This window comes from Culex pipiens, chromosome 2 (assembly GCF_016801865.2).
Source record: "Culex pipiens pallens isolate TS chromosome 2, TS_CPP_V2, whole genome shotgun sequence".
Classification (NCBI taxonomy): domain Eukaryota; kingdom Metazoa; phylum Arthropoda; class Insecta; order Diptera; family Culicidae; genus Culex; species Culex pipiens.
Window position 1 is genome coordinate 19,750,634 of NC_068938.1, and position 19,093 is coordinate 19,769,726.

The 19,093-nt window shown below is 35.4% G+C and overlaps 1 protein-coding gene across 4 annotated transcripts in view; it reads left to right on the plus strand.

Moving 5' to 3' along the window:
• Positions 1-19,093, plus strand: part of LOC120432460 (uncharacterized) — a 219,040-nt gene that overhangs the window by 69,500 nt on the left and 130,447 nt on the right. For all 4 annotated transcript variants that reach the window (XM_039597677.2, XM_052708432.1, XM_039597676.2 and 1 more), the window contains one exon: positions 15,597-16,456. In XM_039597677.2, the coding sequence (XP_039453611.1) occupies positions 16,370-16,456 (87 nt within the window). In that variant the 5' untranslated portion in view covers positions 15,597-16,369. The remainder of the gene's footprint in view (positions 1-15,596; positions 16,457-19,093) is intronic.

Consider the following 19,093-nt stretch of genomic DNA (forward strand, 5'->3'; position numbering starts at 1 on the left):
TCCGCATATTTTTTTTATATTTTTCACTTTATTTTTGTTTTTTTTTTGTCAACTTTAAATCAAATTCTCTAAATACGATTTTTTATTTATTTTCGAAACTTTTTACGTGACTAAAAAAGCATTTTTTGCAATTCCGTCGTGAAACTACTTACTTTTCCTGTCATTCTTGAACGACGAAATAGCCTACTTTTCTGTACCAAAAATAACAGAATCGAATAGCAACACTTTTCAAAATAAATGCTGAAAAGTTGAACTTTTCAGCACTTGTTTCGAAAAGTAACACTTTTCAACATTTTTTTGATTTAAATGATTTATTGACAAAACATGGAAATTTGACATAAAATTTGTGTGCTTTTTGGAATTGCAAAAAATGTTGTATGGAACTCGTTGCAAAACTTGATTTTTTCAGCACTCTTCGTATTTATCCAACTCGGTGAACCTCGTTGGATAAAAGTACGACTCGTGCTGAAAAAATCCTCTTTTTGCAATTTGTTGCATAAACTACTATTTTGTGCCTGAGTTTAAGAAGGCGCAAAATCTTGTACTGGATCTGAACAATTAGGGAAAACATGCTGATTTTTGGAAATTGTTGAACATATAGTCATACAAAATTTTAAAATTTATGTTTACATGCAAAATGTTTGTATTAGAGAAAATTAAGATTATTTTTGATAAAATGCACCATTTACAAGTTAAGACATCCTAATGTTTTTTTTTTGATAATGTCTTATTTAACTTAGCACCCTGTCAAATATACATTTTATTAACAGTCTGGACCCGAAGCCTAATTTTTCTGTTACATTCTTATTGGAATTCCATATAAACTGTAACGGGGATTGCAGGCACCGGGTCCTGACTATTAACGCTGAAAAAAAATGCCTTACCTAAACTTTTTCTTTTTAGATTTTGTTGATCGGACTGCTGAGCTACAGTATCTCAACACTTTCAGGCCTGAATTTTGAAAACAAAATTTATTTAATGAAGGGAAAATGATTTTTAGGACCATACAAAAATTGTAGGCTTGTTCAGAAAATTTTGGTTTTTGGGTTAATGACTCATCAGAGTTATGAGAGTTAAAGTACAAAGTTGGTGTAAATAGATTTTTATCTCAGATTAATTTATTTAGCCTTTAATTATTAAACTACGTTCTCTCGGGAACTTTTTGTTCAATTTTTAATTGTTATAAATTGTTAGATTTCTGCACTTTTAATAGAAATAGGTTTAAACATTTTGAATCAGGCTAATAATCAGGTCCTAATAAGGACAGGCAGATGAAAATTCACTTTTCGCAAATTTTTAGAAACATACCTTAAATTATGAATTTTTAAATCAAGAGAAAATTTGAAGCCTAATTAGGATACATTGAAAAAAAAATCTCTTTTCACAAAATTTGAATCTAGGAGCCTTTTTTTTAGAGGGTTCTTTTTCTCATAAAATATTTTAAAAAAATGTTATTTAAAAAAGTGCACCCAAATCTTTGGGCAAATATGAATTATAATATATTTTTACGGCCGTTGCAAATATTTTTCAAAGTTTATGTGCCCCCGCCTTCAAAATCGGTTCGAAAAATCAAGGGGATTTTTTTTTTTCAAAAAACTATAAAATTTCAAAGCAAATAGATGTCTAACCAACTGAAAACAACTAGAAATGTATTTTCCTGCGTTTAAAATCATATTTGGCATATCTGGGATCGATTGAGTTTTTTTTTGCGGAAAAAAAATCTCTTCAATAATTGGATATTTTAAAAACTAATGATTGTAAAACAACTGGGCAGGTGTAAAACACTTTTTTCATTGAAATGTTGAGACCATAGCCCCCCCCCCCCTTCCGCTTGGTACCGACCAAAGTCAAGTGGTATAAACTTCAAAAAATATTTGCGGTCTTATTTGGAAAATGTAACAATGTAAACAAAATCAATTCAAAAATTTTGTATGAAGGAAAAGTATCCTGCAAAAAAAAAGCATCTCAAAGTTAAAATTTTGTTAAAAGTGATTTTTTTTCTCAGTTCTTGATTTAAAAATGTCATAATTAAATTATGTTTCTTAAAATTTGTCATCAGTTTCCTATCAAGAGAACTGAAAAAAAAAATCATTTAAAATGTTCTCTATTTTAGTCAATCGTATTTTTTTCCAATCTATGAGGCAATTACAAATTTAATTTCAAGTTTTCGTCCCCCAAACATGAGGATTTCAAGTTTTCTTCCCCCAAAAAATGAGAGGCTTGCTAATTAGGTATTCAGAATATACTGTAAAACGCTTATTTATATTGATTTAGGATCACAGATCAGTACAAAACGTAAAAGTTAAAAAAAAAATCACAAATTCATTGATATTTTGCAATTTTTGGATAGAAGCATTATTGTAAAGATAAATGAAGCATTTTGTGATAATTTTTGCAATTTTTTTGTTCCAAAATTTCAAAAATCAGAAAAAAAAATATATTTTTGAAACTTGTTTGGTTATTTTGAATTATTCAGCTAATCAAAATTTTGGCAAAATGTATTATAATCTCAACAATTAGATACTTGTCAGTTAAGTTGTACTTATATGACATAATATAACTAATATAATTAAACACTCGTTTCATTTTTAGGAACTAATGTAAACATGTTTCTGAAAATCCTTTTTTAATAATTTTTTTTAAATTATCATTATTTATTTTGAAACATTCGACTATTTAAAAAATATCATTTGTTTTGAAATGCTAAGGTTTTTAAAAAATCAATTTTTTTTTGTAAGTTTATTTATATGTGAAGAATCATTTTTTGTTCCACAGATAAGCCTTGGATAAATCTCTAAGTGAGCAACTCTCTACGAAATCGGCCGATTTCGACCATTTTTATTTTTTCTATTTTTTTATTTGACTCAAACTTTGTGGGGGCCTTCCCTATGACCAAATAAGCTATTTTGCGTCATTGGTTCAACCATACAAGTCTCCATACAATTTTGGCTGCTGTCCATACAAAAATGGTATGTAAATATTCAAACAGCTGTAACTTTTGAGTGAATTTTCTGATCAATTTGTTGTTTTCGGCAAAGTTGTAGGTATTGTTGAGGACTTTTAAGAAAAAAATAGGTACACGGAAAAAAAATTTGCAGATTTTTTTATCAACTTTTTTTTCACTAAAACTCAATTTCCCAAAATACGTATTTTTTGATTTTCGAGATTTTTTGATATGTTTTAGGGGACAAAAATCCGCAACTTTTGAGCCATAGAGAAACATGGTCAAAAAATGCCGCCGAGCTATGAATTTTTGAAAAAATAGTGATTTTTGGAAAAAATCGAAGTTTCATACAAAAACAAGTTTGACATTACTTTTTAATGCAAAATTGAATTTGCAATCGAAAAGTACTTTACAGATTTTTTGATAAAGGGCTCCGTTTTCAAGATATAGCCACCGAAAGTTTGATTTTAGCGAAATATTTGCAGTTTTTCAATTTTTAAAAATAGTGACCATGAGTGACCATCTCTAAAAATATTTTTTTTTGAAAAGTTCAGAAAATTTGCTATAAAATTGTCTAAGAGACATTGAAGATTGGACCTCGGGTTGCTGAGATAGAGCCGCTTTAAGAAAAAGAAACACGAAAATTGAAGTTTACTAAATCTCACCAAAACAACCCACCTTTTTCTAATGACGATATCGCAGCAATTAATGGTCCGATTTTCAATGTTAATACATGAAACATTCGTGAAATTTTCCGATCTTTTCGAAAAAAATGTTTTGAAAATTTTTAAATCAAGACTAGCATTTTAAAAGGGCCAAATATTGAATATTACGTCCATTTAAAATGCTAGTCTTGATATAAAAATTTTCAACATTTTTTTTTTCGAAAAGATCGCAAAATTTCACGAATATTTCATATATTAACGTTGCAAATCGGACCATTAATTGCTGAGATATCGTCATTAGAAAAAGGTGGGTTGTTTTGGTGAGATTTAGTAAACTTCAATTTTCGTGTTTCTTTTTCTTAAAGCGGCTCTATCTCAGCAACCCGAGGTCCAATCTTCAATGTCTCTTAGACAATTTTATAACAAATTTTCTGAACTTTTCAAAAAAAATATTTTTAGAAATGGTCACTCATGGTCACTATTTTTAAAAATTGAAAAACTGCAAATATTTCGCTAAAATCAAACTTTCGGTGGCTATATCTTGAAAACGGAGCCCTTTATCAAAAAATCTGTAAAAAACTTTTCGATTGCAAATTAAATTTTGCATTGAAAAGTAATGTCAAACTTGTTTTTGCATGAAACTTCGATTTTTTCCAAAAATCACTATTTTTTCAAAAAATCATAACTCGGCGGCAGATTTTTTGACCATGTTTCTCTATGGCTCAAAAGTTGCGGATTTTTGTCCCCAAAAACATATCAAAAAATCTCGAAAATCAAAAAATACGTATTTTGGGAAAATGAGTTTAAGTGAAAAAAAAGTTGATAAAAAAATCTGCAAATTTTTTTTCCGTGTACCTATTTTTTTCTCAAAAGTCCTCAACATTACCTACAACTTTGCCCAAGACACCAAATTGATCAGAAAATTCACTCAAAAGTTACAGTTGTTTGAATATTTACATACCATTTTTGTATGGACAGCAGCCAAAATTGTATGGAGACTTGTATGGGTGAACCAATGACACAAAATAGCATATTTGGTCATAGGGCAGGCCCCCACAAAGTTTGAGCCAAATCATAAAATACAAATGAAATCCATTTCTGGTTTTTGTAGAGAATTGCTCAAGTGTCTTTCTAGAACATTCTTTATTGGATTTTTTTTGGTAAATGATTTTTCCTTTAATATTTCTTATAATCTCTTATCAAAATAACAGTTTCTTCATTATTTAAAAGAGTATTTTATTTTGTAATGGTGTTACTTTCACTTTCATAAAATGTTGAAAAAACTTTGGCGAAAAAAGGTTTAGCAAATTGAATAAAATTTAATCACTGAAATCAATTAAGTGCATAGTATTAACAAAAATATCATATTGAAAATAATTCCAGACGGAAAAATCTGCCTATTCTGATGGTTTCTCTTTTTTAACACGTTGTGCATGTTATAAATGATATGTTAAAATAACGAAATGAATATATCAAATATTGTAACAAGATAAAGATTTTTTTTTTGACTCTTTTTATTTTGATAGCTGTATTTGATTCTGTATTTTATACATGTCAAAATCTGAATTCCAAAAAAGATGTTTTAATTTGTTTGCTGTCAAAATTTCAATCTTTGCCGAATGGAAATTTGCAATGGAACGAATTTGTGGGAGTTTGCCCGTGTCCAGAAATTGATGGCTCCCAAGGTGAAATTCAGCAAAGGTTGACTGCAACTCAATTAAGATTTTGATGACGATGAAAAGATAATGGCATGTTTACAATTTCTGCAGTCCGTCCCGCACCAAGTATTAAAGTGCAAAAACACAACAACAATGAAGCATACAATAAGTCACCTTCGCCAACACTTTCCAAAGCATTTAAAACTTTCCATCAGCACCGTCGTCTGGTGAATACCAAATCAACCCTCACCTAACCCTACGCTTACAATGCTCGGTAGTCAAACTCCAATTACCATAGACTGCTGCTGCTGCTGGGACCCAGTAGAACCGGAGAGTTGCAGCGCAGCAAAACTTTCTACTGCTGCGGCGAATTTGCATTTCTGATTTACAGCCCCATCTACAATTCATCTCTCCGTTCCTTTCATCAAAATTACACACCGGCTCGCGCCGTGGCGCCAAACAATGGTTGATTAAATGCAGATCACCAGCAGCATCAGCCAGCGCTGCTAGTTGAAGCTGCTAGGTTTAACGAACCGTATTACGTAAAAAAAGGCGCGTGATTTCCAGGTTGTCTGACCGACGCCACCCCAAATTTTCAACAATCGAAGGATGGTCCGCGGTTGGAGGCTGATTGAAGTCTTGGGCGAGATCTTTCCGCGGTAGGGAAGGGTCCATTCTTCACGGATCCGCGCCCGAAAACAAAAGTGATTCATTCCGCTGCAGCAGAGTCCGCTAGGGTTTGATTGTTTGCTAATGTTTTCTAGCCTTCATCATTGTGCCTTCTGCAATTTGGGGGGTCTCATTTGGTTGAACACTTTAGAGCTGAAGAAAGCATCATCGGGGGTGGTTTGTGGAGGAAAGATTAAATCTTTCGATTTAAGGCTTTTTTTGCTTGCGAAATTTCTTGTATATTTTTTTGTTTCGTCTTTTCGGAACATTGGAACAGTGGGTAGTGGGGCGTTGCGTGTAATTAAAGTGTCCGATTGGACACAAGACGTGACGCGGCGTTTGATGGGTAATTATGTCGAGGGGTGCCAACGGTGATGGTCCATGGGGGTGAGATTGATTGAAAGTTCAAAGCAGCGATTGGCTTTTAAAAGTTCTTTAATTTTTTTTTGTCTTTATTGTCTTCGAATCAATGTTCGTTTTTTTTAATTTTATCGGAACCATTACAAATTGCACAACACCTTAGCTCAAAATAACAAAAAAACCGAATCATCGAACGACACCGATTGCAATCCATTTCCTGTCACTTTACCGACAAATTTCTCATGACTATTTATCGGAAAAGTACAAGACGAAAAATCCCACCCAAGGCAGTCCAAGGCGCTGTTACATCATCTCCGAAATTCCATTTCCCACCTCATAAAAATCACTTCACAATTTCCACTTTCTTCCTCTCACTACACCCCACAGAGTTGAGGGTAGTTTGCGAAAATAAAACCCCAGCTCGACTAAACCCTGATGCGAACAGAATTGACCACAAAGATAGTGCCTTTCGCGCGGTGGCTCACTGAGCAGTTTGATAACATCGTTAAAACGAGAAAATCAATGAAACGAAGTTCCAAGTTACTTAATCGCTTCGACCTGGCCAATCACCTGCGGGTGTCAATTGCACGGTTCGCGAAACTCGATTTTTTTTCTGCGGTGAAGTCTCTTGGACGTCTCAATTCCAAACATGGTGCGTCACCTACACCGATCGACCTTTCTTCGAACCTCCGAAATAAAAAGTCGGTGCAAAAAAATTGAACAATTGCATGGGGTTGGAGTTGAGATTGGTGGCCATGCCGGCCGTAATTATTTCGTTCCATTTAATGACAAATTTATGACCTTAAGAGGGGGTACTGCTTCTCGTGGCAGCGAATCCCTCCAACAGTGATACGTTGAAGGGGGTTCTCGGTAGGGTGTCCCTGAGTTTTTAAAATCTTTGATGAGTTCCGAGTCTGGATTGGGAGTTGAAATCGTCAAGAAAAGCGACCCAACTTCGCAGCTCTGGTTACAACTTCTGAGCAATTCTCTGAGATTTCCGTCATTCGTTTTTTGATGTTGTATTTTTTAATCCGGCTGAAACTTTTTTTGTGCCTTCGGTATGCCCAAAGAAGCCATTTTGCATCATTAGTTTGTCCATATAAGTTTCCATACAAATTTGACAGCTGTCCATACAAAAATGATATATGAAAAAATAAAAAATCTGTATCTTTTCAAGGAATTTGTTGATCGATTTGGTGTATTCGGCAAAGTTGTAGGTATGGATAAGAACTACACTGAAAAAATATGATACACTATTTTTTTTAAAATTTTCGATATGTTTTAGGGGACATAAAATGCCAACTTTTCAGAAATTTCCATAATGAGCAAAAAATTTTTGACCGAGTTATGATTTTTTTTAAATCAATACTGATTTAAAAAAAAATCGAAATATTGATCGCAAAAAATTTTCAACCTTATTTTTCAACGTAAATTCGAATTTGCAATCAAAAAGTACTTTAGTGAAATTTTGATAAAGTGCACCGTTTTCAAATTATAGCCATTTTTAGGTAACATTTTTGAAAAAAAGTAGCAGTTATTCATTTTTTAAAATAAGTGCCCATGTTTGCCCACCTTTCAAAGCTGAGAAAATTCTCTACATTTTGCATTTTTGAACATTGTTGATACGACCCTAAGTTGCTGAGATATTGCCATGCAAATGTTTAAAAACAGTAAAATTGATTTTTTCCAAGTCTCACTCAAACAACCCACTATTTTCTAATGTCGATATCTTAGCAACTAATGGTCCGATTTACAATTTTAAATTATGAAACATTCGGGAAATTTTTCGATCTTTTCGAAAACAATATTTTCAAAAAAATTAAATCAAGACTGACATTTAAAAAAGGAAAATTTTACAAATGTTTCGTATTTTAACATTGTAAATCGGACCATTAGTTGCTGAGATATTGATGAGAAAATGGTGGGTTGTTTGGGTGAGACTTAGAAAACAATAATTTTCCTGTTTTTAAACATTTGCATGGCAATATCTCAGCAACTAAGAGTCGTATCAACAAAGTTCAAAAAAGCAAAATATAGAGAGTTTTCTCAGCTTTTCAAAAATATTTTTTTCAAAAGTAGGCAAACATGCGCACTAATTAAAAAAAAAAATAAAAACTGCGACTATTTTCAAAACAGTTACCTGAAAATGGCATTAACTTGAAAACGGTGAACTTTATCAAAATTTCACTAAGTTTTTGATTGCAAATTTGATTTCACTTCGAAAAATGAAGTTGAAATATTTTTGCAACCGATATTTCCTTTTTTTACAAGTCAGTATTGCTTAAAAATATCATAGCTCGATCAAAGATTTTTTGCACAACCTGGAAATTTCTGAAAAGTTGGTATTTAGGGTCCTCTAAAACATATCAAAAAATGAAAAAATAAAAAATAAAATAAAATAGTGTTTTTTTTTGCAAATCAAGTTTTAGTGACGAAAAGTTAAATTAAAAATTACCATTTTTTTATCGTGTATCATTTTTGCAGTGTAGTAATAATCTACACCTACAACTTTGCCGAAGACACCAAATCGATCAAAAAATTCCTTCAAGAGATACAGATTTTTGCATTTTCATACATCATTTTTGTATGGACAGCTGCCAAATTTGTATGGGAAATTATATAGATAAACTAATGATGCAAAATTGCTTCTTTCGGAATACCGAAGGCACCAAAAAAGTTTCAGCTTGATTAAAACATACAAAAAAATCGAATGACCGAAATCTAAAAAAATTGCACAATTCTTGTATAATTTGCTTCAAATTCTGGGCCACCCTAAAATTCCACAGTTCCGACTGGCATCGCTGCATCCCCAGCGAACGTGTAAGCCAACCCATGCTTTGTTGCAGAATGCCTTTTTATGGTGCGAAAGTCTCCGTCTTGTGCGCTGGCTTTACAAAGCCAGAAGTTTTGGGGTCATAACTCCAACGACAAAAAACCATCGCGGCTGAAATGACCTTCCAACGGCGGCAAAACTCAGCGACTAATGTCGGATCTAATTAGCTTTTAATTAGTTAATGCCGACAATGTAAAACCTCCGGATTCAAGTTGGTGCGCAGATTTGGGACAACTTTCACCGCGCTGACCTTTGATCAGCCTATTGATGGTAGTACATTTGAGAATTGTTTTGCACACCACACACCATAGACAGACAACACCTGTCCACAGCATCGATACACTAACTTGCCTAGCACAGGAAACATAACTCCTTGCGAAAGCCGGTAGCAAACCGCAGTATGGCACGCCAACTACTCAGCTAGATCTACAAGGGTGCAGGGTGGCGACTCAAATATAAAAACATGAAAATTCGTTAAAAAAAATCCGACAAATCTCTCGTTTTCTTCGAAAAGATGTATTCTCAAAATTAAAAAAAAAATCAATCGGTTTCCACCCTGAAGTTGTACCGGCCAGCAAGACGATCACTTTCAACTGAACGCTGGCACAACAGAGAATCGTATAAAGTAGCTCACGTGTAGAAAACATCGCTCGGTAGAAAGTATCCTCGAATGCGCGCAGAAATTCGAGATGCAAAACTTTCCTCCTGTCGAATCGAACCTCACAGTCGAGAGAGAGATAGTCGTCTATACAATCGATAGTAGATGTTATAGGCAAATTGAAGACTGTCTCTAGCGGCGAACAGACGGCGCTGTGGCTAAACAACTGCACAGCTCGTAATTTTCCTCCTGCCCCCACCACAACCTCGCCAGTTTAGAGTCCAGTTTTCGGTTTGGATTTCCATTTTCCATCGGTGCTGCTGGGATGCTGGTGGAGTTGTTTGGGAAAAAACGAGATAGTGACTTTGTGTGCGGAAATTTTGTTTATTTTTCCACTGGCGGCGATTCCAGTGACATATTTACGCTAGCAATTTAGTGTGGTGAAATACTGCCGGAAAGGATGTATTTTTGTTTTTGGCAAATCCGGATGAGGGAAAATTTGTGAACATTGGTTTGGGATTCTCACAAAGACAAAGTCAATATTTATATCTGAAATCTACTCAATATATTATTTTTAGAATAGAGTTATTCGCAAATTGACTCTTCTTCGTATTTGTTTTAATTGGATGAAATTCTATGCATTCCCTGTGACAAAAGTAGCCATTTTGTATCATTAGTTTTCCATGCAAAGCTCCATACAATTTTGCGGGGTAGTTAATTGGGCATGTCAATATTCGAAAATCAGAGAAGGGATTTTCTGATCGATTCGTTATCTTGGAAAAGTTGTATGTTATGGTTAGGACTTATTCGAAAACAAAAACGCGGAAAAAACGATTTTTATTTGATGTTTGATCACTTAAAGATGAATTCCCGAAATACGTATATTTATTTTTGAAATATCTTTAATTTGTTTAAGCGGTCTAAAATGGAACCTTTTGCGCTGAAGTTTAGGACGGTGAAAATCTGTTAAAGTGTCAAAATATTTATTTTTGGTCATATTTTTGGTTCATGCGTAAAAATTCTGTAAGCAAGTTCAGATTCAGCGGCCAAAGTTACATATAGTTGGATAACTTTCAAAATTTGTTAGGGTGGTCCCATACACATTTCCCTTGAAAATGAGACATCCCGGGCAGACGGTAATAACAAAATTCATGCCATTTAAATAACAAACACTGTTAAAATAACAAAAAATGTTATGGAATATTCTTGCAAAATCCATTTTTGTATAAGAGCTTAATTAGAGTTTATGTTATCATAACCAAATTTGATATTGGTCTGATATTGGTAGAAAGTCAAAACAACTTGGGAATAACATTTTTTTTATGGAAGAATAACTCCAACTGTTATTGGGATGATCGGATTAGTTGTTAAAATAACAGAATATAATAACAAAGATTTGTTCGAAGAATAACGCAAAATGTTATTAGTCTGTTATTACAATAACAATCCAATAACAAAAAAATCATAACGGCGAATAACAAATCTTGTTATAAATAACATTAAATGTTATTGGCCTAGTATTTTCAAATAACAAAAAATGTTATTCCAACGTTATTTCCGTCTGCTCGGGATTTTCAAACTAAGATGTCTCGAGTTGAAAGCCCGCAAAACCTAGAGGTGTTGTCTGCGTTTTTAGTGCTATATCTTCACTTTCGAACGAACCTGGTGCTTTCTTTTACCTCAAAATAACAGTAACTTTTGATCCTTAAGTCTGAAATTATTTTTTTTTCAAAAGCGAGAATGTTTTTTATGGCTCTAAAGTGTTCAGAAAATCATCTTTTCTTTAAAACTTAACCCTGAATTGCTGTATTAAAAAACTGATTTTTGACGGTTTTCTCTGATGTTACTGACAACTTTAGTCATAGAAGACGTAGGTACTATGCAAGAAATAATGTTGGTATCTTCGACCAAGCTGCTTGGATTGGCATGTTTCAAGACGAGAAAAAAAAATCCAAACATATTCCTGAAAAACCACCCTAATTTTCAACCTGGTCAAAAGTTGGCCCCTCCCATTTGCAGTTCGATAAACAACGTGAAAAAAAATGTAGGAAATTTATTCAGCTTTGCGCTACAACTCAGATGCAGATTTTTGTATATTTTAAAAGCCTTTTTTATGGACAGTTCCCAAATTTGTATGAAAATGTGTATGCACGAACTAATGATGCAAAAAGAATTGCTTTGGTCATAGATAAATTGCACGCAAAGTTTTCAAAAAAAAAACCAAATTTAAATTTTCAAAAAAAAAAAAAAAAAAAAAATGGCCGCTTTTACGAAAATTGCTCACATAACGTTTGAAAATGATTAAAAACCTTCAAAGACTTATTTTTTTTTCTTTTTATCAGTTTTTACATGAAAATAAGTTTGCTTCATAAGCTTCAAGTATTTCTTATTCAATTTATTATGCATTTATCTAACTATGCAAATAATGTTGTTAACTCATATATTTCTATGCAATTTTGGTACTTTTCAATAGATTTTGAATATCACTATTATACTTAGGTAAAAGTCCAATTATAATCATCTGTTTTTATTTTCATATTTTTTAAAATTTAGTTAATTTCTTGTTTTTCACTTGTTTTGATTTACAGAAATAAAACTTTTCAACTAAAGCTTATTGTCTTGTCTCTTTTTTTTTTTACTTATTGTCTTATCAATTGAAAGATCTGCGGAAGCACATTTTACAGCAATTACATCTCTTTCGGTCATTTGGCCATGCTCCACGGTCCATGTGTCCATGAGCTGTCATCGCGGTGCCAAGAAGCCGCCACCCATCATGGAATCCGATAATGGCATATAATGATGGTAATTTTCTCATATAGAGAAATTTTATGAACCGCATCAGTATTGTTTTATGATTTATTAGTCTTTTTCTGTGCTCAACTCACTCCAACTCACTACACAGCTTTCTCAAGAACTCGCGCCAAGTAAGGAACTGCAAAAGTTTAAAACCACCCATTGAATGCTTAAGGGGGCGACGCCAACAATAACTGACGGAACCCCGAGAACAGTTTGGTTCAGTGACCTAGACGCATTACTCAGCTGATGGACGAGCTTTTGCGATGAGCCATTTCGCGGTCGGGAGTTCTCTGAACTGGGACATTGAACCGCCGATGGGTCGGAATTCTTTGCAGTTATTGCTTCCTAATAAGCTGTATCTGGACACACGTTTTCCCGGCGGTTCCGACAAGTCATGTGTGTTCAGCCCTCGAACAGCCATCGTAGCAGCTGTTCCGGACAACAGAGTAATTCAATTAAGCAGGAATTTCGATTATTTTCTATCGTCCATCGTCTTGCCCGTCCGTCGTGTAGGTCGTCTCAAGCGAACCCAAGCAAGTAATTTTATTGTTTTTAGATTCCTGGCCCCGTTCTCCGGTTCCGTTCTTCTGCGTGTACGACGACGATACGGTGCCGCGTTGACAGCTCGATAAAGACACTTTTATTGCACTCCATGCGTCACAAGATCCAATTCAGCTCTAATGTGTACCTACACGAAACCATTCAAGTGGAAGAAACATCCATTTCTAAGCATCGTAACACTGCATGGTACAGCTAGAGAGTTCTTCAACTTCTTAAACGCCCCAAAAATACACGTTTAATTCTTCCTCCACAAATTAGATCCGCACATCGCATCAAACTATCCGGTGCTGGGTCGATGATCTCGCAATGTTTCTCTCTTCGCATAGCGCAGTGTTTCGGAGAGTGTTGGAGCAAAAATTTAAAATTATAAATCCCTTCAACGCGTTCTCGGCTTGGCAAATCTTCGCTTCTAATCCCCGCAACCAGCGAAACTGGAGCTGGTGCCAAGCTCAACTTTCGGGGCGAATTATAGCCGCAGCATTCCGAAAGATTTTATCCTCTTCGAGCAATTTATGGGCTCGCCGGTCCGGTTGTCGTTTCGTTTTCCGGTGCGACACGTCCGGAGCTCGATCTGGAGGGGTTCTGGGCGGTAACATTGAAAATGTTGTTGGTTCAAGTTTTAAACCTTTTTAACTTTGATGCAAGTAACGTTTCCCTTTTTTATTATTGATTGATTTTTTTCAATTAAAACACGTTGAAATTCTTCTTATATTTCACAAAAAATTCTCGGAAGTTAAAAATTAAAAGTATTATTTTTTGGCATTCCAAGATTTTAATTTATTTATTGATTTTTTTTAAATCTTCTAAAATCATGTCAAAACATATATTTACAAAAAAAAAGTAGAATGTAAAAATCGGTTTTCAGAAAGCAATATTTTCAAAAATATTTACAAGAACTCCCCAAGTTAACAATGCAAGAGCTAAAAAACAAAAGTAAAAGAATACCTTCTTTCATAATGTAATTTTATCTCAATTTAAACTGAAAAAGTGAGAAAAGTGGTAAAATTACATGTTTTCAGATGTAAAATTACACATTTTTTTTTCTGACATAAAATTTGTACCCTTACCATATTTTTTTTACTGTGTAGTCAAATTTAAGGAACTATTCGGGTAATTCTCCGTCAACTCACACAGCAGTTGACCCGACCCCTCTTCGATTTGCGTGAAACTTTGTCCTAAGAGGTAACTTTTGTCCCTGATCACGAATCCGAGGTCCGTTTTTTGATATCTCGTGACGGAGGGGCGGTACGAACCCTTCCATTTTTGAACATGCGAAAAAAGAGGTGTTTTTCAATAATTTGCAGCCTGAAACGGTGATGAGATAGAAATTTGGTGTCATAGGGACTTTTATGTAAAATTAGACGCCCGATTTGATGGCGTACTCAGAATTCCGAAAAAAACGTATTTTCATCGAAAAAACACCGAAAAAGTTTTAAAAATTCTCCCATTTTCCGTTACTCGACTGTAAACATATTTGGAACATGTCATTTTATGGGAAATTTAATGTACTTTTCGAATCTACATTGACCCTGAAGGGTTATTTTTTCATTTAGAACAAAATTTTTTATTTTAAAATTTCGTGTTTTTTCTAACTTTGCAGGGTTATTTTTTAGAGTGTAACAATGTTCTACAAAGGGGTTAGATTGGGCCATACAAAAATGCTGAAATTTGTTTGACCCAATCTCGCCTCCCAGACCCAAAGTCACTCCTGATAACGATACTCAAAATAAAAAAAAAACCGTATTTTTCATCAAAAAAGTACAAAAAATAGTTTTAAAATCGCTGCCATTTTCCGTTATTCAACTGGCAAAATTTGAAAAACATGTTATTTTATGGGAAATTTAATGGACTTTTCGAATTTGCAAAAAAATAACACACAAAAAATCACGCACCGTCATCTGGGGTGACATCGAGTCTGAGGGTGCGATTGGTTCATACAAATTTCAGAGTTTTTCGATGAATGGTTCATACAAATTTCATTGATTTTTTTTTTAATTTTGTAGGGCTACTTTTAAGAGTGTATCAATGCATTCGCACTCGCAAGGAGATGGTAATCTTAGCGGGTTGCAGACTAGATTTCGTCATGTATATGTGATAATTCTCTAGCCCAGGTTGCTTGGAAATTGATTATTCTTCCACACCAAACGTTCAAAGCGTCATTCTTTTGCAAAATTTGCTGAACTTTCAGAAAATTGTGTTTTAAATTAAATAAATGACCTACTACATCTCATAGAGAAGTCATCTTCTCGTATTTACTTAGGACAGCCCTTCGTTTCGCCGGTAGTGTTTCTTTCCCACCGATCCTAACCAAATACTCGTCATCTGCCCTATAAACAGACCCAAATTTCATCATCTCGACCACTTTCGAGTCCAACCTCCTTACCCTCAGGGCACTCTTCGAACCGGAAATTAACAGTCTATTAGCAATAAACTATAAATATCGATTTACGACCCAAAACCACACTCACAATATTGAATAACATCTCCCTTTTTTTTCTTCCTCTCATTTCAGAAGCTAGATCAACAATCCAGCGACAACAGCTACAACTAGTTTGCTGAGAAGAAAAACCTGATCGCGACTCGTCCGATTGACTCAAGCTCTGATAGCAGTCCAGCTCGGAACGGCATCTGCAACGGTTCGTCAGGTGTCAACCCCTTCTGATCAGCGCCATCTGTTGCGTAACGAGTCAAGCGCGCGCGCGCTCCCAACCGGTTGACAAATGGCCAACATTTGGGAAAGGTGACAGCTCTTGTCCCCCTTTTTACGTTGTGTCCAAAGTTTGCAAGTGACGAAAAATGGCAATTTGAGGAAAAAAAGTTTGTGCGCACTTTAGTTCCGTTGCAAACCCTTAACAGGGAGAATGGATCAATTAGCCATAATGGCGCCCCCATGAGAAGCCATTAGTGTGTGTGTGCGATACTTGAAATTCAAATTTTCACCACCTCAAGCCACAAAACTTTGAGAAGAGGTCGAAGCGGTGTCCCGCGCGCGCAAAACAACACGCGATAAAAAAGCCGGTGGAATAAATTAGCGGAAAAAAATATTAATCCACTTTGAGCGTTTCGCTTTTTCTTTCCTCTCCGCAGTGGTGTAGGAGTGTGTGCGAGTTTAGCCTCTCCAGAGAAGCAAAAAAAAGTTTAAGCCTGTGTTAGTGTGCCAATGTGAGCTCTCTCGGAGAGAGCGAGCGCGCGAAACGAAACGAGTGGTGAATTTGGCGCACAAGAAAACCGTTGAGCGGTGGTGAATAAGTTCGGCGGTAAGCCGGTTACACAGAGTTCATCGCGATGAATCCGTACGGTGGAGGTGAACACAACGTCATCCGGGCGCCATCTCTGAAGCGCGGAAAGAACGACGAGGGACTTAACAATCGGGTAAGTTGAACGGGGGGTTTGCGTCTTGGCTAAATGTGGTGAAAAGCATGCGAGAGGGGACTTAACTTGCGCCTTAACTTGATTCCGTTTTGTGGGGAGGAAAAGTGGAAACTAAGCCAAAAAACTTTTCAAATTGTGAGTTATTAAGCTTGGAACCGGAATGATTTATTCCTTTGTGACCGTGCCAGAAAGTTTTCTGCAACGTGATACTGGAGCATCTCGCTGACTAATGGGAGAAGTTTGCTTCCAATTATCTACTGATTATTACGTTCTCTACTCTGTTGGGGCTCAGCTCGAACTTCGGCTGGAGATAAAAGTTAAATTTAATTAAATTTAGCCGAGTTTCAATTGCTCTGGCAGTAAGGTAGACTGGCTCGAAGTCAATTTCCACCACATCCTTTTGTATGTGAATGTATCTGCACCATATGGAAATCCACCTTCTAAAACGTTCTCCGATTTCGATGAATAAATAAAGCCAGAGCCGCCTCCGGCGGTAAAAGCTTCAGTCAGTTGGGACGGAACGGGTAGGAAGTGTGGGATGCAAATGATAGTGAATGAAATAACGAAGAGTATTAATGTTTAATGTGATGCGGTGAGGCTTAGTGCGATATGCATGTGGAAAGTGCGATTTTGTTCATTTAAGTAAAAGCAAAAACAACCTTTTAACATGATTTTTTTTTTATTTACATGAAAAATGTTGCGTTCATGAATTAAAATGTTTCTTTACACGGAGAAAAATGAGTTCCCAAAATCGTGAACAAGCGTTCATGAAAAATGGGAACTACGAACAATGTGTTCAAATCCCATGATACGTTTTTGGAAATCGTACCATGGGATTTGAACACTTTGTTCGTAGTTCCCATATTCATGAACGCTTGTTAACGATTTTGGGAACTCTTTTTTCTCCGTGTAACTTGAAAATTGGATAAATGTTTCAAAAGATTTCGACTCAAGCGGAATACCTTGAAGATCATTCTCCAGTCACGGAAAATAAAACAATATAAACATGGAAATAACAAGCCATAGTTTCAGCATTCGCATGGAAACACTGTTTTGAAATACATCTTACACTATTTCAGTTGTTTTGCAATCATTAATTTTGAAAAAATGAAAAAAAAAAATACGAAAACAAAAATTTTACCGAAAAAAAATAAACATCGAAAATTTTCTAAAATTCAAAGGATTTCTAAATCAACTCAAACATGCTAAAAGTGATTTTAAACGCACGGAAACGCATTTTAAGTTAATTTAAGCTGATAGTACTTAAATTTCCATTATCATTTTGAAGTTTTTTGAAAAAAAAAAAAAAAAATTTCCCCTCTAATTTTTCGGGCATATTTTGAAGGGGAGGGGGAGACAAAAACTTTTCGAATGTCGAGCTTGCTTGTAAAATTCCAACCGTTACTTATCTTTGCCTAAAGAATCGGGCCAGGGGGTATCTCCTTAGATTCTCTAAAATTTGCAATTTTTCTTGACACCCTATTGGAGAAGCGTATAGTGCAATTAAAAACCCTTTTTTCATTCAAATGTTAGAATCTTAGTTTTTTAATTGAAGTAAGACAATATGTTTCTATTTTTTTGAAATTGATATACAATTTTTGAAATTTATACTATTTTTTTTAATGTTTAATATTTTTGTAACTGGGCTGGTCCCCCTCCAACATCAGGGACAAAAAAAACGGATTTTTTTCAAGAAACTTCCTAATGATTGCATTCTTATTTTTTTTTATTTATACATTGAGACTATAGCTTGTTTTTTTTTAATTTTCATTTTATTTTTTTGTAGATAAACAAAGAACTCACAGTTCGGAGTTCGGAGATCAAATGCAACATGTACTTTGTAATTGAAATTAACATAACGTGCTTTGTTTAGTAGGGCCAATACGATATTTTGATACATTTGTCTGGTGAAGAACCTTTACAACCCTCATGTGCCAAGCACCCTTCCCAAAGTAGTGAACCAAACATTCCACCAAATACACACCCAAGCTAACCGCGCTCCCAAAGCCCAAAATAACCCACGCCGGCACCACGTCCGCAAACATCAAAATCTCCGCATCCGGATTGACACCTGCCCCCGCCGCAACCCGCCCCCTCTTCAGCGCCCCGCCGGTCATGTTCTGGGCCAGCTGTTGCCGCCACAGGCCCAGCACTCCGGCTTCAAAGAGTGTCCTCTGGATGTGGTGAAACGTCGGCTGTAGAACGCTTCTCATCGGGACTATGTAGAACGCCGTGTTCATGCCGAACGTCTCGCGGAGTATTTTGTACCGGGGTTGGTCGGTTTTCAAGTCCCAATTATCGATTCGCTGCAGCAACCAGGACGCCAGGGCGCTGTTCATTTGGTACGCGTTGGTTCCGTCCAGACGGTCTTCGTTTGGGTCGGTGGGTTTCTTGTAGATGTAGTTGAGGTTTAAGGAGTAGCTCGCAAATTGTTGACTTTCGCCGGTTTTGACTCCTAGGCCACTGTCGGTTAGTTCCTGAAGGGTATTGATACCCTCCACAAGAGGTCGACTGGCCATCATTGATGTTATCCTCGTTTCATATGAGTTTGAAAGGAACGCGAAAAATATGATAAGACAAACCAGGACGATTTTCTCCCTTGAACCAGCTTTGTGAACGCCGAACCGTTCGAATCCA